The 18,301-nt window shown below is 41.8% G+C and overlaps 1 protein-coding gene and 1 long non-coding RNA gene across 6 annotated transcripts in view; one reads left to right on the top strand and one right to left on the bottom strand.

The window, feature by feature from the left end:
- The window catches only part of CFAP20DC (CFAP20 domain containing), a 121,278-nt gene that overhangs the window by 33,242 nt on the left and 69,735 nt on the right, over nt 1-18,301 (bottom strand). For all 5 annotated transcript variants that reach the window (XM_090021424.1, XM_090021422.1, XM_090021421.1 and 2 more), the window contains 3 exons: nt 17,802-18,124; nt 7,778-8,176; nt 195-398 (listed from right to left, as the gene is read on the bottom strand). In XM_090021424.1, the coding sequence (XP_089877550.1) occupies nt 195-398; nt 7,778-8,176; nt 17,802-18,124 (926 nt within the window). The remainder of the gene's footprint in view (nt 1-194; nt 399-7,777; nt 8,177-17,801; nt 18,125-18,301) is intronic.
- LOC149855968 (uncharacterized) overlaps nt 1-18,301 on the top strand; it is a 228,096-nt gene that overhangs the window by 157,971 nt on the left and 51,824 nt on the right. The gene's annotated exons all lie outside the window — the stretch shown is intronic.

The raw sequence follows: 18,301 nt of genomic DNA, 5'->3' as shown, positions 1-18,301 counted from the left end.
TTAAACTCTGTGCAGTGACCACATTTCCTTGGCTAAATTCTACTAAAAGTGTGCATTCCTACAATATCAGAATTACCTTTTCAGGCATGTCCACAGAAATCTTACTAAATGAGCCCACTGGACCTCTGCTGGAGACTGGCATTGGTTATCCATTCACACAACTTTACGGAAGTACAGTGAAGGGACAGACTCACGGGTGACAGGCCGGAGTTCCAGGTTGTCGTGTCGTCGCTGCTCGTGCTGATGCTGACATTGCAGGTGTCAATCTGAGAGGCGCTCAGCCCATGTGGGACCCCGTTATCCTCAGAGTCTTCACTCTGCTGCCTCTTCATGCTGGCCAACATCTGCAGTTCAGACGTGCTCAGGCCACTTGGCTGATATTTTCTCCAGTCGTATTCCTAAGAAAGGAAACCAAATTGCACTTGCAAAAGTTAGCACAGAAAGGACAGTGGAAGTGAATATACAAGCAAAATAGATTCTCTGAGTGAGCAGAAGAGATTTTTTTCTAGAAGCAGCTAACATGGCAAGAAAAAAAGCAAACTATTTATTAGAAGGGGATAAGGAACAGATTTCTGTTTCAGTGGTGAGGACCAGCTGTAAATACGTTCCTAAACTGGAAAATCCTGCTGTGCAGTGCAGCAGTTTGAACCAACAGCATGCGGGGAAGTCCCTGTTCCTCTGCAGGTAGAAGGTCTCCAATAAGGCAAGAATCAAAGATGCTGAAGATGACAAAGCCTCCATTTACTGAGCAGTCAAAGACCACAAAGCAGAAGGTCTAGTGTTTGCCACAAGCTACATCACATACAGTGTTTCCATAACAGACGTACTGGATCTGGGTTTTGGAAAGATGATTTGGCCTCTGGCAACTACCCAGCGACATTTACTTTGAGGTGTATATTGGATTTTGTACGTCCAGTCATTTGAGAGGGGTCAGTTTGCAGAATTCACAGAGAACGTTTCATTCTTCTCACTGCCTCGTATTCAATCCAAAAGCTGCAATGACAATGAGCTACGTTGTCACCTACGTTGCCATTAATAAGTCTGGCTCATGTGAAAACCTTTACAATATAAAAGAAAAAATAGGTAATGTCACAACAGGTTGGGCCTTAAATGGGCTTTCTTTTTTTCAGCGGAACCTCAACTTTTAAAAGAGGCTTTCAGGATCCCTGCTTCTCCGAGCAGCACAAGAAGGACTTCTGAAACTTTTAGTCAGAGGTGTTAAGAGCCACTGCAACATTCATAGGGACTGCAAAGTTTTCCTACTTGAGCTGTGAATCCTAAGTGGTGGAGTTTGGCTTGAGTGCTGCAATACTGTGGCGGCAGCACTACAAAAATGAATTGGTATTCTTACTCCGGCTCCTACTGAATGAAGTTTAGCATCAAAACTAACAATTGGTGTTGTCTAGGTAAGCCTTCACACAAGAGAAGCAAACCCATCCCGGGGAGTTCGAAGCGTTTGGGCAAGGTGACATAGGGAAGCTTCTCTTGCTGCTTGGATCTATTTTACTGAGAGAATTTTCCACTGCCACCAGGCTAATGACTTGCTTAAGCATGGCATTTGCTTTTTAAAATGCCTCCAAATTTCTGGGTGTGATTTATCAAGATTCCTGCTGAGGGTGAATTGCAGCAAGCACTGCTCATTTCCTCACCGAAATAAGGGCCGGGCTGGGGCCCAGTGCGTATTCCCAGCACTGAAGCACTGTATGCTGTGTCCTGTGCAATGGCAGGGGGAGGGAGACTGGGATCACGAGATGGAGAAGCCTGCTATTTATCAGAAATGCCAAGAGATCACGCAACAGGCGGGCACTTGCTTTTCACTCTGCACCTAGACTGCTCTGGTGCTTCAATTTCTTGTGTTTAGACATGCAGCGTATTTTTACCTGCGGGCTGTGGCCACCATTAACAGAGGAACTGTTCCCATCCAGTGATGTGCAAAATCATGTTTTAATTGTGGGGGAGGAAATTTCGGCATCTCTGGTGCCACTCTGCAGGACCTACTGGCAGCCACCATACTATTTACTCCTGACATGCATACGCAGTGTTGCAGGTCTGCAATATTTAGCATTTTACTGAAAGCCCCAGGTTATGGAGGCAAGAGATTCTGTGATAATCTCAGTTTTCAGGAAGAACTTTTTAGTTCTCATCGCTGCAAAGGCCAATGTAGAAAACAGTGTTAAATAAGGAGAACCCATTTATTACATGTTTTTAAAAACTCATGACTAAGCTTATCTCATTATTTTGAAGCCTACGTGTAGTATCCAAAAATCAACATCTAGCTCAATCCCTCTGTATTATGAGAGTTATTTTGAATGGCCTGCGGTGTTCTCAGCCAACTGAGGGAGTCACAGTGCCCAAACTGTGCCTTATAAAATGTTCCCAGCCACTGTGCTGAAGTGCTGAAATATTCAAGACCAAATGTATTTCAGAACACCAAGACCTGTTTGAGCTGACAGCCAGTTGTTAATCATTGGCAGCTCCTTCTGGAAATTAGCTTTTTAAGCTGCAGCATTCAAACCTGCCGTCCCCTCAGCTGTGTTAACAGCCAGGCAGTGATCAACAACAAAGCTTTGGTGTGTGTCTGTCTGCGGTTGTTATTTCACATTTGACACACTCAGTGCCATCCACCTAGAGGAAGGCAGAGCCCCTGCTCCAGAGGGCTCTCCTAGTTCGGGATGCTTGCTCTTGAGTTTTACAGCTGCTAGGTGTAGTGTTTTCCCCACGGGTGCAGATGCAGCTACTTCCTCCGACACACGACAGGAAAATAAGCCAGGTCCATCCTCGAGTTTAAAGGCAACGATATCGTTCCCAGTTTCCTCAGGTCTTCCATCTTCGCCCCATTCTGTCATTCACCTCCACGGTGCCTTTTCACACTTGTTTATGCCTTCCAGGATAATGCTTTTTGAGGTGGTCTGACAACTCGTCTCAGACTGATGCATTTCAGACTGCTTTTACATTGCGAGCCCCCTGGAATGGCCCAAGTCACTGGGGGATTTGTAACAAAGCAAAACTCATTTACACGCTTTTTGAAATGGGCAGACGTGCCTGCCAGCTGACAGCCAGCCTCAATCGGATGTGGCCAAGTTCATCCTGTACAACAGAGTATACAAAGAGAGGATGCTGGGGTGGGTGTAAAATCGAGATCAAAGCCTAGTTCACAACCTTTTGCACACACCTTGAGCCCCCTTTACCCTACTGTTCTGAAGAAAACACTTCTCTGGACTTATGGACTCAGAGAGAACCTGCACAATAGTTTTAAACGCTGCAACAAGATTTTCCGATGCAGGTAGCTGTGTTCTTGTCAGGCCTTATTGGGCCAAAAGGCTCTGGGACTGCAGAATTTGTGCGGTCCTGCAGCCACAGGTGTGACCATGCACGAATACCTGTCTCTCTTGATACATGGCGCTAAGTCCACCCTGGAAACGTAACGATTTAAACTGCGTTCCCCAGGTTTGGTGTGTTCCCAGGTCTCCAAGCTTAATGGCTCACCAGCAACTTCTCCAAAATCTCTCTCTCTGGATCGAGAAGCATTTCTTGGTTTCATGGTAGTGCAAAGAATTTGCATTGGTATTTCTCAGTATTGCTATGCAAACTGATGATTTATGCTGGCACAAATCACTTTTATCTAGATATATTTTAACCCAGGGATTTTTGCAGCAAACATGCAGTTGTTAAGGCATCTATCTCCATGATGTCTAAGTGACAACTGGCCTCATCATTTTAACGCTTTAACTCCATTTTGATGGGGGGTATTGAGTCCCAGGCTTTCTTGCTTTCTTCATCTGTCCTGTGATCACTATCACCACAGTCGAATCCTCTTACACCACGTGCCAGATTCTCTCAACTCTAACTGACAATAATATACATACAGTAACTTTCAGTTGTGACCATAACATGAAGACTGTGTAGCAAAACCCCCATCTTTTTCATTGCTGCATCAATCTTCAATAAGAGCTCTCACTACCATAATCTCTCTATTGCTGAACTTGTTGAAAGCTTTCTCACGAATTCTCCTGCTGATGAACTTTCTGCTTCATATAGTTTACTTTTGATCAGAGCTTCTTGCAGCCCTCTCATTCAGACTAGCTGGCATGGAATAACTCAGATGGCATGAACTTGTGAAATCCCTTCAGTGAGTTTCAGAGAGAAAAATCCAGGCAAGAAAGAAAAGAAAACCCATTATCCTCCTCATCCCCCATTTACATTTTTTTGGTCTTTTGAGATATTTTTATGCTTATTTAAAAATATCAAGAATTCGGCAGTCTGTTTCCCTTCTACATAAAACTCCTCCTCCTCAGTGCAAGCAACATCTTTAGAGAAGAGAAGACTGATCAATCCTCTGCTTTTTCCTTCCCTTCAGTAAACTCCATTGTACAAAAAAGGGAAGGTTGGGGAAGTATTCTGCAGCTTCAGATGCCTAGTTACAAAACCCTTTGACAAAATTCAGTGTCTTAGCTGATTTTCAAAGACAGAATTCGAAAACTGAATTTGAGATTAAGTTCACTTTGTATTTTATAGGACATTTTTGATGTAGAAAGTAATTTTGCCGTGCTCCTAAATTTTTTCAAAATGAATACTTCAGTTAGTAATTAAATGCTTATCTTGTCTTTCTGTATATCCTCTCCTTATGATAAGAAACATTTTTCTTAAGCTCTTAAACTTTTGTTGGATTGACAAAACCTGTTATTTAAAGGCATTTGTCCTCTGTTAAAGATGCACATAATGACATTCGCATTCTACTAGGCTCAAATGATTTATTCAGAATTGTTTGAATGTAGTTATGCGTGCGGAAAAGTTTAATTACCAGCTATCTACATGGTTGCAATATTACCCAGAGGGCTGTACTTCTTTCTTAATTAAAAATATTTGAACTTAATAATAGAGAACTCTATTAAAACATGAATAAAACATTGCAAGCAACCAGGTCCTTAAAGTTTACTAAGCAGTTAGCAAATCAATTTCATTAAGAGTCTTTTACGCATCTTCACCAACCCTCTGTACGAGAAGATTGGAAGAGGTCCCTTCCCTGGAAACGGCAAGCCCTCCAACATGGAAGTGCCTCTGTCACCCGGCTGCATCACTTCCCTTTCAATTCTTAGCTCAATGACATTTTAAAAAATGGAGTGTGAAAGAAGAGCTCCTTACATTAGTCAGACTAAAATACTGTTGTCTAGTGATCCTTAATGATGTGTTACTTCCATATATTTTTCCTGAAATATGATGGAAACCTAAAACCACTGCAATGTAAAACATCCCTAATTCTAGGTTTGCACATGTTCTAATTGTGTAATAATATACAGAAAAGTCCATTTCTAACAGCCTGTTAGAATTATTCTAAAATTAACTGGAATGACCCATATCTTTATAATACTCTAACACCAGAAAATATAGTAGATTTTATTCCTGACGTGTTAAAAAAGCCTGGTTTTAATACCAAAACAGAATACTCAGAGCAGTGAGTGGTATTTCCATTCTGGCACAAAATCTGTAGCAAGGAAATAAGAAAGAAAAGGAGCAAAGAATGCCCAGCTATAAAGGCAGCTTGGAAAACGCTATATCCAATTTTAACCAAGTACTGTGTATATATAATCCATCTCAGACCGCAGTCCTGCTAACACCTGACTACTTTACCCACAATGGCAGCCCTGCTAAGACTGACTCCACAGCTTGGACGTGGGGGCCCCCAAGCAGCCCCTAGCAGGCTGGAGCTCTGCCTGCCTGCAAGGGAAAACCCACTGTTTCCCACATTTTTCTCCTGCAAAGGAGAAAAATTTTTGAAGTGTGTTGATCCATTTTTAAAGTTTGTTCACGACCCTTTCATATATGCTCACGACCCACTTTTGGGTCATGACCCACGGGTTTAGAAACGCTGCTATAAATCACCATGCCTGGTTTCCTGCGGTCCTACACCACATTTTCCTCTGGCTCTTTCCTATGTTCTGCAGCAGCAATGAAGGTGATTGGGAGGGCGAGATATTAGCAGGATTGTTTCATTGCTACCACTCCTGCTAGAGCCATCCTGTATTCTAGTTAGGCGTCTCTTTCCAGCTGTTAATTCTCTTTCCTTGCACACGAAGCTCCCCAATGGCCAGGTATGATAAGAGGATCAGGACTGTGACAGTGTGTGTTTATTTTTCACTCTAGCACTCTACAAGTATGCTATAAGCCAAGAAAATGAAGAGCGATTTACTTTTTGAGATTCATATGCTTGGCTTTCACCAACAATTTTCTGAATCAGGCGAGACATAAATCTAAATAATGATAGTAATTATAAATAAAAAATAATCATATAGTAGCTCTGTTCACAAAGAGAGATTCTGTTTCTTTGCAGCTGAGCACTCCAAATCCAAAACAGAACAGGTAACTTTCAAATAACAGGTGCTAAAATAGATGTTTCCTAATGGGCTGGGCAAGGTGGTAGGAAAAAATGACAATGATGCAATAGAAAGACATCTTGGAAGAAAACAGTCTGCAATCCCTGAAAAATGAAGTAACAAAATGTTATATCAAGTGAACATAAGCACAATATATAGTAAACCACCCAAAAAATTCAGGAGAAATTATGGCACAAATCAATTCATTGACCACATATGGAGGGATAAAAACAAAAGCAGCTTTTGGGGGGAAAGTGTCTCTATCTAAGTTGCCTCCATCTACAGGACCTAGCAGTTTTCTTGTTGGGAATACCCAAGATAGGTGGAAGTGAACTGATCACTGAGCTGCCTGCCCTGAACTAAGTGTACTTCTTCTGGGCAAAGAGAACATAGTTCTGGTTAGGACTAACATACTTGGTGCTTTAAAAATTCAACAATTTCCCAAAGCTAAAACAACTGAACAATACTGAGTGGCAGAAATAAGTGTGACGATGCGTGAGGATATTTGAGAATTGGGTATTGGATACTCCTAAACCTACAATCACGTAAGCAGGATAACTCAGTTAAAAAGGCAACCTGCCTAACAGGACAAGCAAATGCATGATCAGAATATGCGCTTTGATGTTCTACATACAGAACACACTTGAATAATAAATGTTAATTCCATATTCAAAGCTATTTACTGAACATAAAAAGTTGGTGGAAAGAGCCTGCACTGTTAAGGAGTGCACAGCAATGTCACTTGTTTAGAACAGGCTCATTTGTCCTCTTATATGGAAAACACAGAAAGGGAAAAAAAATAAAACCACAAGGGAAAAAAAAACAATTTGATGGACATGAATGCAGTCTCTGGAGTAGCCCGGGGATTTGGTCTATGACACTGCCTTACTGTTAGCCTTCAATCATATCATTTATTATGTTTCTGGGCTGCTGCAGAGAAACTCTGAAGTGCACAGGCTAATGATCTTTGTATAGTTTCTCCTGTAGATTGTTACTAAAAAACTGTCAATTTGCCTCTCTAGCCTTTCAGCCCAAAACTACCAGCATGTCTGCATTTACAGTTCACACTGTCTGAGAACCCAAGTTGTGGGACTGTACGAGCATACTGCCTTTTGGTTGTAAACTCACTGATTTCTACTTGCAACTACAGTAATATTTTTATGTGCAAGATAATGTCAGTCTAATACTGGAAAACCCAGTATAGGAACTAAACTGTGCTTTGCTTACTGGTTATCAGTAAAACACTGTGGTGATCATGAAAACACTAGAGAAAAAAATACACTATTCTACTTTTTCTCAACTGGTGCAAAGTAGGTATGATAAATAAATAAAATAGGTCTGAAATGTGTTGCAGCATCTCTGTTCAAACCATGGAAATCATTTAATTCCAAAGTGAACTCACTTACAGATGTCTCAGCTGCCGGACTTGAATTTTCTCTTGCGATTTTTTTGTGGGACTTCTTACTATTTGATGCTCTTAACTGACCAACTGCACTCCCCTTCACCTTTTCAGAGGCCTCTGGGATTTCTTTACAGTCAGGTTTATTTCCAGTTGGAGAAAGACAGGGGGTGGGCATCAAGCTGCTCTGAGTGTTATTAGCATCTACTTTTTTCACAAGTAAGTCTCCTGTTTTTGAGGACATTGTTTCCACGTGGGTACACTTGCTCCATCCTTCACTCTTCCAGTGTTCGGGACTTCTTGACATCATCTTTAATGGGATCACTTTTAATAGTGGCAAATCAAACGATGTACCATGACTGATCTTGATGGTTTGAGGGCTCTGGATGGACTCACTGAGGTCATCCTAAATTTGGAAAACAAAACAACTGTGATTGTGAAAGAAACCTGTAGCACATGATGATGTTTATGATGCAGCTCAGAACATCTGGACATAGGCTTTCAAAATTACTCTTTCATATTTGAGCAAGCAACTCCCACTGTCATGGAGTGGGAAGAGAACACAGGGGCTCAGGACTTTAAACACAAATTTTTGCTTCTCCTGTGGAAACCCCCACATCAGACACTTTTGCAAACAGGTCCAGATCCTGTTCTAGCTCAGACTGATGGAAGCCCGTGGGTCCCAATATTACTACAGTTTGGACAATGGGTGCCGACCAGTAAGCACCACGTGTCTCTTCATGTCGTTGCTGAACTGATATGTGACCTGCCATAAGTTTAAGTCACAAACAGAAGAAATTCTTCCTGCAGAGATTCCCTTTCTTTGAAAGTTAATTAAAAAAATCATTTGGGGGACTTTTTAAAAAGTGCAATGTTACTCATTCTCTATTCCTGTTCCAAACAAGGTCTACATGAGACACCCAACAACTACACATCGAGAGTACCCTGATATTGAAACTCAAAAAATAAACACTGAGCAGAAAACCAAATGACAAGGAAGATGGAGATATTGGATAAGAAAGGGATAGTCATCTAAGGGTCCCTGCTGACCAGGAAAGGCATAAAAGGAAGCCATCCTACTGAAACTCTGAATTGGCTTACAGAGGCTATCTAGAACGCCTCTGCTGGTTATCGTTCTCCTCTTCCCAGACAGATTTACACTCTCGTGGCACCTAGCTCATGTAAGTCACCCTCGTGTAACTGTCTCTGTTGTACGCTGCTTCCCAAAAGATGGTGGATAACAGAACAGGAAAATATCAGTCCTCCACTCTGAAACACCACTCCTCTGAAACACCATCCCTGACAAGTAACACAGTTTGGCTACAAAGATGAGGGTCACCTTGTATGGTCCAGCCCTCTGCCACTAAAATCAAAACGAGCTCTGTTATTCACCTCGGTAGATCTAAGACTGGGCCCTAAGAGAGTGCCGTGCTCAATTAAGGGAAAAAGCCCTGGATTAGACAGCCACATACCAGTACTGTACACATGCTAGACATCTCTGTTACTGCTTTCTTTTGTTTCCTTTGGATAGCTTACATGGACTGTGAGTTAAGTGGACCTTTTATTTCAGTCTAGGGAGTAACGATTATATGCAACTCTCTCGGTTACGTGCAGTCCATCATTCATATAACTTTGTTCCTAAATTCTAATACAACCATGCTATGGCAGAACCAAACAGTCTCAGTTCATTCACGGAGCTTTCCCTATGAAGAACCAAGCTGTGTGTGTGGAAAAAAATATCTTGGGCACTCAAGTCACCAGATTTCACTTGCCTCTGAAAAAAGATTAAGGGTAACAAGCAGAGCTAGAGTATTAGTTATTAAACACCTCTGCATAGCACTGTCCATTTATACAACATTTTACAAAGGAATTAGTAGGTTAGTTGCAAATATAGACCACAGAAATAGTCAAGTAAACAACAGAAACAGTAAATAAATCAGGAGACATTTTAGCTGCAAGGTTCTCTTTGATCTCTGTAGCCTAGACATTTAAAAACAACACTGCTCTCGGAGTGGAGGACTGATATTTTCCTGTTCTGTCATCCACCATCTTTTGGGAAGCAGCGTACAACAGAGATGGTTACACGAGGGTGACTTACATGAGCTAGGTGCCACGAGAGTGTAAATCTATCTGGGAAGAGGAGAACGATAACCAGCAGAGGCGTTCTAGATAGCCTCCGTAAGCTCATGGCTTCCTACCTCACACTGGAAGATGTAATAGAGCCAAATGTATTACGGTGCACTTGATTTGATTAAAGTGTTTCATCTTGTCTTTCCCGTACTTAAGCACATGCTTGAGTTCCATGCAAAGTGAAGCTTGTGCATGACTGTCGCAGGGCATGCAGAGCAGAAAACAGCTTGGGAGAGACCCACAGTGGCAAGAAGAGGGAGTTACCAGGGCAGCTGGAATAACAGGTGCTGGTTGCCAGGACAGCTGCTGGGGAGCCAGCTGACAGGAAGGGGCAGGGCCTGACCCATATAAGCCCAGGCGGCAGGCCAGGAGGGCAGTTCCCCTCTGGCGGCCAAGGGAAGAGGAGCTTGGCCAGTGCAGATGGAGGGGAGAACTCTGATTGCATGAGCAGCCCCTGGTCATTGCTGGGGGTTGGAGTGTTTTCCTGGTAGGGAATGAATGTTGTTTGGCCGGATGGTCTAGCTTTTTATGTTATAGCCCAGGGGCTTGTGTTATTGTTTTTTTTGTTGTTGTTACACCAGAGGACCAGGTGAGGCTATTAGGGGTTGGAGGAGGCCTCATAGGGGCTCCACGGTAGCATGGGGATCCTGGCACCAGAGAGGGCGCAGCATTTGGGGTGCATTGACCCCAACCCCAGAGCAAGGGGGGCAGTGAGTAGCCCAGAGAGAGGGCCGCAAGGAGCCCCAGGGCAAGGGAGAGGGGCAGTGCAGAGCCCCAGGGCAAGGGGGGCCCAAGTCACAACAGGGCCCAGGTTAAAACCATGTCACTACCATCTGCGAGGCTTGGGCTATGGTGTAGGGGAGGAAAAGGAGCCACAGATAGTGCCCCCTGGCACCAGGGCGTATAAAGTGGGCAGCCTCCCACTAATTACATCAATCAATTAAGATCAAGGCATGGCAGGCGAGTAAGCAGGTGGTTGGTTCGTAACAGGAGGGCGGAGTCACCAACAGAAAGGCTCCAGTAGCAATACTCCTGTCACAATGATGTATGTTTTTGAATGGAGGCTTACGTGGGATGTGTGCCGGATGCAAAGGAGATGAAGGAGGTCAAAATCCACTCTTGTACCCTCCAGGACCCCGAGAGGAATCTGTTTGGGCTAACCCTTCTACGTTTGATCTGTGACATGCCTGCACAAAGACATGAGCTATTGATGTGCCCACAATGCTTCATAATACTTTAAGAACACATTCCATTGCAAAAGCTAGTCATACACTGGAAAATGTGTTCCTTTATACAATGATACAGCATTTATAGGGATATACAAGTGAGAATGCAGTGTGATTATAAAATGATCATCGTTAAAGTTCACATAACTGACCTCTCTTGGCTTAGGGACAAGAAATAAACACACAGTATTTTTATAAAACACATCTGAAACAGCACTGCTAAGCAGTCCTTTCTACAACATTTATTTTTCTGGTAGGCTCTAAAGGCAGAAGAAGACATTTACTGGTATATGAAATGCCTTTGAAATTTATAAATATTTAAATGTGCTGCTTCTGTTCATCTTATTTTTGTTACTAGTGAAGTTACATGCATTTTGGGAAGTTGTAAATACTGCTTTACTCCTGTAGTTAGTGATTTTACTGAGACACAAAGAGAGATGTCTCTTTTTTTTCAAGATTTTTCATATGTTATGAAGTCATTTTAACACCGCTAGTGTAAAGCAGCATTACTAAACTGAATTAGTGTGATCTGGCAGGTGATTCAGGACAATATCACACTATTTTAACCTGCAAGAGACAAAGAGATAACCTTGATTCACCTTACTATTTAAATCCCTCCCATCTATGCATGACCTGAAGTACCGTATATCTTTGGGTCCTAGAATTATTTGTTTGTTACATATTCAATTGTGCAGTGGTGCCAAGGACATCAATACAGCTTGTCTGATTAACTGTAGCACAGCATATGTATATTGAAGATGAGAATGATTTCCCTGAGGGGCTAGCTCTTCCTTTTCTGTACTACATTCCTTGAAAGACATGCAGATGGGCAGTGGGACAATAATTTCTGGATACATAAAACTGATTGCTCTTGCTGGGTTGTAATTTTAAGAAGATCATTTTAATGACTTGTGAGGGCCACATACGTGGAGCAGATGGGACGTGCTCCCTTTGTATACAGAGCTTTGATGTTGAGAAGTCAAATTGCCTTGTAGGCTTTGTAAGAGTACATACACTCTTATTTAATTGTATTACTCTTGCTCTTTTAATTACAAAAGTGCAGGAAATTTCCAGATTTAATTGAAACCTTCTCAGATGAACTTGTCTGTTATACCCAAGACAACATTTTCGGTAACACTGTGTAATGCTGCAGTTGTTATGCTGGGCTGAAACCAGCACGAGCTCTACGCTGTATTTCACACCAGCGTGAATTCCTGCTTTGCTGCTGGTTTGACTGAATGTGTGGACGCTGACAGCCAAGTCTAATTAGATAGAGTCTATAACAAAAGAGATGTACAGCCAGTACATCTCTTGGTTTGAAAATACAGTTGTTTGCACAAATAGAGAATAAGTCACTGGAGGTAAGCTACAGCAAGACAAGAAGCTGCCTTAGTCTTTTCTGATCATTTGGGACCAGCAGTTTAATTATGACACTCAGCTGTTTCAATAACAAATTAGCTAGACACTACAAGTATTTGTAAGTACCTGCCTTTTCTAACTTGCAAACTAATTTGCAAAGCCAAACATTTCCCACCATGTAACAGAAAAAGGGAAGTTACCGCCACGGTGAGTTCTCTTACACTATTATGATGTACGAGTAGGTGGGAATCATGTGGCCTCCAGCACACGGCATAAGAGATTCAAAGCTTGCTTTGTTGAAACTTTTCTCAAAACAAAATGACTTGGCTTATCTCACATGCCTCTAGGTGAGTTATTCTTTATGCTCAGGTAACCCCACTTTCCTAACATGTTAGTACCAGGGACACAACTTGTCTTTCTGAACTTTACAGTCCTAGGACCAGATTCTGATTTCATTTAGGACTGAAGTAACTCTTTTCATTCCTAGTTCACACCAATGTCAGACCAGGCTCTGGCCCCTAGAACTTCCTGTTAAATATCTGTGAAGACGATGCTCTTTGTGAGACAGACATTGCCCCCATTCCATAACATTTAGACCACACAGATCTATACAGTCTCCATTCTTTCTAAAGTGCTGCTGCACATGCAATTAATTGAAGCAATAAACTCTGGAGCAGTATGACCTGGAGTAATCTACTCCCAGGCACAGTGTCTACATGTGCATTTAACTGCATGTAATTACCCTGCCATAAGATAGGATTGTCCCCAACAATACTCTCTTACAGTAGTGTTACTTTACTGCAGCCTAACTGCGTCACGTGTAGATGGTGATGCTTTACTTTGCAGCTAATTAGTCTATTCTGCACTTAAGTGCACATGTAAACATGGCCACTGAGGGGAACACTAGGCCCAGCCTGAAGTATGCTTTGCCAAAAAGATGCTTCAAAGCAACGGTAAAATAGATGAATTGCACTAATTTCAGGAAAGGTGGAACGTTCTTTTTTTCTGCCCATCTATATCTTACTCCCACCTAATTATTCCCTGCTGCTCACTATATTCCAAATGTCTCAAAATAAGGTAGAGGTCATAATCAAGAGTCTGTGGGCTCTGTCAAGCAGGAGTCTATTTTCCAGTCTGCTAGTACATAGCTAGCTGCCAGTGTTAGCTTCCACAATCTGCGAGTTTACTATCGAGTCATCAATTGTGAAATACACACAGCCGGCAAAAGCAGCTCTTCACAAAGGCTCCAATGGTATTTTGTCATAGACAGTGGACGTAACCTGTTAGGATGGCACTGGCTGACAGCATAAGTACAATGGAATGCAGTGGGTGCCAACCTTTTTAGCAGGCATACCACAAATTAGCCGTGCATCCTCCCTGAGTGCCATTCTGATCCCCTTCCCCTGCCTGATCTGCTGCTCTGCTTTCTGCTTCCTTCCCTATCTGCTGCTCTACTTTCTGCTTTGTGTCCTATCTACCACAGTGTTGCTTACCACCTCCCTGATTTGCCACATGACACATGCACACAGGCTGTCGCACACACTGATTTGCCATGACACGCACGCACACAGGCTCTCCGTTCCATTTGCGGCACGTGCTCCCCAGGTTGGCTACCCCTGAATCAATATACGTACCCTAATGATCAATGAAACGTATGCTTCTTGGCAGTAAGGTACTAGGTATAGTACAAGTTAATTTAAAAGACATCCAGAAAACAACTACACCTAATAAGAGAAGGGTACAAGAGACAGACATACATATGGAAAAAAAGTTTTTATCTGCATCTATATTTATATGTGACTCTGTTTTTTAAAAAATGTTCTGTATGAGAATTAAAAATAGGGTGCAAAGCTGATGTAGCTACATGGCCACAACACAAAGGGATCATCTGTGAAAGAACGTAGCAGCTAACAGCATGCCAGACATTATATTGAGTAAGCTTGCAAAATAACTGGACTAAGTGAAGAATCTTTTTTCCCCCTCTGTTGTAATGGTGATAAAACGGAATGGATATTTTGCCTGGGCCAATGAATTTTGATGATGGTTTTCCAATGATGTCTTAGATTGTGCTGATATAATGGGTACGGTAAGTTAGTTCTACGCTTAGTTCTCATGGCTTTTCTATGATCATCTTAGCGCGTAGTCCTGACTGTATAGCCTATTGTAAAACTTTTATAATTTGTTTTTGCAGTTCAAATATAGAATGATTTGAAAATTAAATGAGCCCCTGGAATATCAGTACAAAGATGACTTGAAGTAACATAAAATACATTTGTACATGAAACGGTATGAATATGAGCAAAATATAACTGCTAAATAATTTCTTGGTTCAGTGACTTTTTTCACATGAAGAAAAGCCTTAACTCTCAATCACTAATTTAGTTCTGAAACTGAGTAAAAAAGCTATGATAATCTGTTACTGGGCAGTACACTTGTTTATTTTAATTGCATTTTAACTATGTACAAGTAATGTTCCTTTAGCTGCAGTACTGATAGGATTTCATATAGGCCATGTTAACAGATAATGCACAAATCAAAAATCATTCTCTAGAGTTTTTAGTTTACGCAATATTTAAAATAATCTATTCCTGACCAAAAGGGATAATCTCCCATCCATTATTTCTAAAAGGATCATAAATAATGGTGTGTACGCTTGCCATCTAATTGATCAGTTGTCAAACCACTTGGAAAAGCACAATGCAACGAAGATATAATGAGCAACATGACAACACAGAACTGTCCAGCTGAAGTGAGATCTCTATCCCTGGAAGATTTTAGTGCAGGTCAGACAAACGTGTCAAGGATGGATGAGCTTGCCCTGAACAGGGGGTTGGACTAGTTGTAAATCCAGGGTTTCCTCCAGCCTTTTTGTATTTTTAAGATTCTTTAATATAAAACTTAACGTGTAACTATGCACTTGCGTGGGGCTTAATACCATAGCTAAAAGCTTTATCTCTGAATATAGAACAAAATAATTAGCTCACTACAGTGGATCATTGTGCCAGCAATTTGATGTTACCTGCTTCATATATCATCACTAAACTTGCAAATGTTTAGCAGAGTCTTCTGGAAGAGATTGTAGCCAGATTCAAAAGCTTCTGACTACATCACTACGCTTATTTTGCCAGTTTTTGCTAGCTAATCAGGATATGAAGATGCTAGGTACATATGTGGAAAAGACATTGCAGGAAGCGGTGTTGCAGGAATCAGTTTCAGGATTCCTGTTGCAGGAAGCGGTGGTCAAGGATTCAGTTTCACTCTCAATCTGGACCTACCCACTGTCACACCACGCTGCTGAAGGTGTACGGTTCAAACAAGACAGAGAGCCAGAATCTCTTCATATCAGTTCATAAAAAGGTATGTTAACCTACACTGCTTGATGAAAGAGCATCTAATGCAATTATGTTTTGCCTTTTCAAAATGCTTTTACTAGATGCAACAGATTACATGTTTTCATTCTCAAACTAGTTATACTTACTGCTCTGATACAGTACTCCATACAGTTCAAAATCAAGGATGAAAGGCAATGTATATTACTAAGTACCTAAAAATCTTACATTAACATTAAACTTCAAATAGTTGAGAGTATTCAAGCCCCTATGCAAACAGGGTTTTTTAACCCAGTTTGGCATGACTAGGCACATGTACACATTCATTAATACGCCTTAGATACTGCACATTAAGTTTAGTACTGCCTTAATGAAGTACTAATCCAATGCACAGTAATTAGGGTTACTGCACAGTAGTGCCAGCGCACAGTTTTTTAGTGATGCTTATTGCGCATTAGCCTGATAACACTGTGCAGTGAGCTATTAGCATGGTTTCTGCTATGACACGCTACTGCGCACAAAGCCAATGTGCAGTAAGTGTCTTGTGTAGATGTGTCCGCTGTGTACAATATAATAAATGAGGAACACTGATTCTGTACACCCAAAACCTATACGAAATGGAATGGGAATCTATGAATATGTGCGTGCACCAAGAGAGGAGAGGCAGCTTGCTTTTTTCTTTTCTTTTTCTTTTTTTGAAAAATCAAATACCAAAAAAATTCCAAACGTACAATATTTAGAGAAAGGGCAAAGTTTACCAACATGCTATGATTTAGACAGGCCATCTTAACCTAGCTTCAGTTAGTAACCTGTCCTGCTTTTCTTGAGACAATTGACACAGAGAAAATCTTTGGCTTGTGCTGTTCCAGAACAGACACCATATGGCATAGATTAGACCCTAGCATTGTTCATGATTCGTTATCTCAACTTTAATTGGTTTAACCCTGAATTTCTGGGACAATATTTGAAATAATGAGGCCTGACAGGTCTAAGGTGACAAGAAAACAAGAGGTACAAAAAACCCCAAGAGATTGTCTATGGGTTATAGTTGGCATCTGCAATATGATTTCTCTAGAGAAATGAAACAATGTTTTTGCAAAGTTTCATCTGTCCTGCTATCACAAAACTCAGTTGTACTTCATTCCTGGGCTGTGAGAAAGATTAGCATGATAAGACACAATTTCTATAATTAAAAATGGAATAGACTGGTATGGGAATAAAGGAAGAAACGCTTAGCAGTTACCATAACAACCTGATACAACTCTTCACTGACAGGACAATCTGCTGCAATATTATAAATACAGTGGCAGTTGATACTTTGGCAAGTTTTTTCTTTTCTCTCACTAATCCCACTACTCCGAAATTTTGAAATTGCAAAAGGATAAAAACCCAGGACTGTGCAGGGCACTGGCATACATCAGACAAGATGTAAAACTGCAGTATCAGATCCGCTTTTCTGGTCAAATCGCTGCCTTGTAAAATCCCAATGTGCCTTCCTGCATTCCCCTTGTAAGGCTTGTGAAATACTCTTCGCTGCCTAACAGCTGAAATGTGCTGCTGAGCAACTCCACACATGGCTGTACTGTGACGGGATACACGGCTTGTAGAACCTCTCCAGTGCTGGGGGGAGCCGTGAGGCTCAGGCCAGCATAGGAGGTCTACTCCCGTCAGGCCAGGACAGTGCAAGCTTTCCTACGGTTCTTTTGCCGTTTTCAGCGTATGACCCTTGTCACTCAGCTGGGAAGAGTCGGGGCAAGGTGGCCTTTCACTCCTCATCCCATGTCCACTTTCTTCCTCCCCGCCTCCCCAACACAGAGACACTAATGCAGCTAAGGGAAACTTGCTTACAGAGTTTGAACAGCAGGGAGAAGGGGGGACTGGCGTCTCTCCTCTGAAGACCTATATGTAACCTCAAGACAGAATCTCATCTTTAGAGTTTTAGGGTGAAAAGTGCCTAACTAAGAGTTACTGGAATAAAGCAGCCTACCTCTTCATTGCTGTCAGTCCCATAGAAGTCATCTTCCATTTGGGCTTCTCTGCGGAGCCCATTGCAGGTCTCATCTACATCCAAGGGAAATGTACACCTTTCTGGCGACATACTCGGGGACTTCCCACGAGGGGCTGATCGAGGCTTTGATGAAAATGTGAAAATCTGTTTATAGCCGAGTTGCCGTTCACCTGTTTGCTTGCTTTCACCTTCATCTGTGTTCGGTGGCACGACCAAGTTCCTGTAGGTTGCACATTCAGTCAACGGCCCACTGGGATCCAGGTGAGAGCTTTTCCTGCGATGTTCAGGACATAACTGTTCATCTGAAATGAACAATTGCTTAAATGTTACAAAAATGTTGTAGCTTTCAGTAAAATGAGTATTTTGCCACAGCATATCTCCGTAAACTACCTTTATTAGTAAAATACTAAAGTTACATAGCAAACAGATTTTGACATGCTAAACTGTTCTTCACTCTCAGTTTTAAAATGCTGGAAAAC

Source organism: Crocodylus siamensis, chromosome 11 (assembly GCF_052110815.1).
Source record: "Crocodylus siamensis isolate JL-2025a chromosome 11, ASM5211081v1, whole genome shotgun sequence".
Taxonomy (NCBI): domain Eukaryota; kingdom Metazoa; phylum Chordata; order Crocodylia; family Crocodylidae; genus Crocodylus; species Crocodylus siamensis.
The sequence above is the reverse complement of the archived record's forward strand: the minus strand, read 5'-3'. Positions and strand labels throughout refer to the sequence as shown.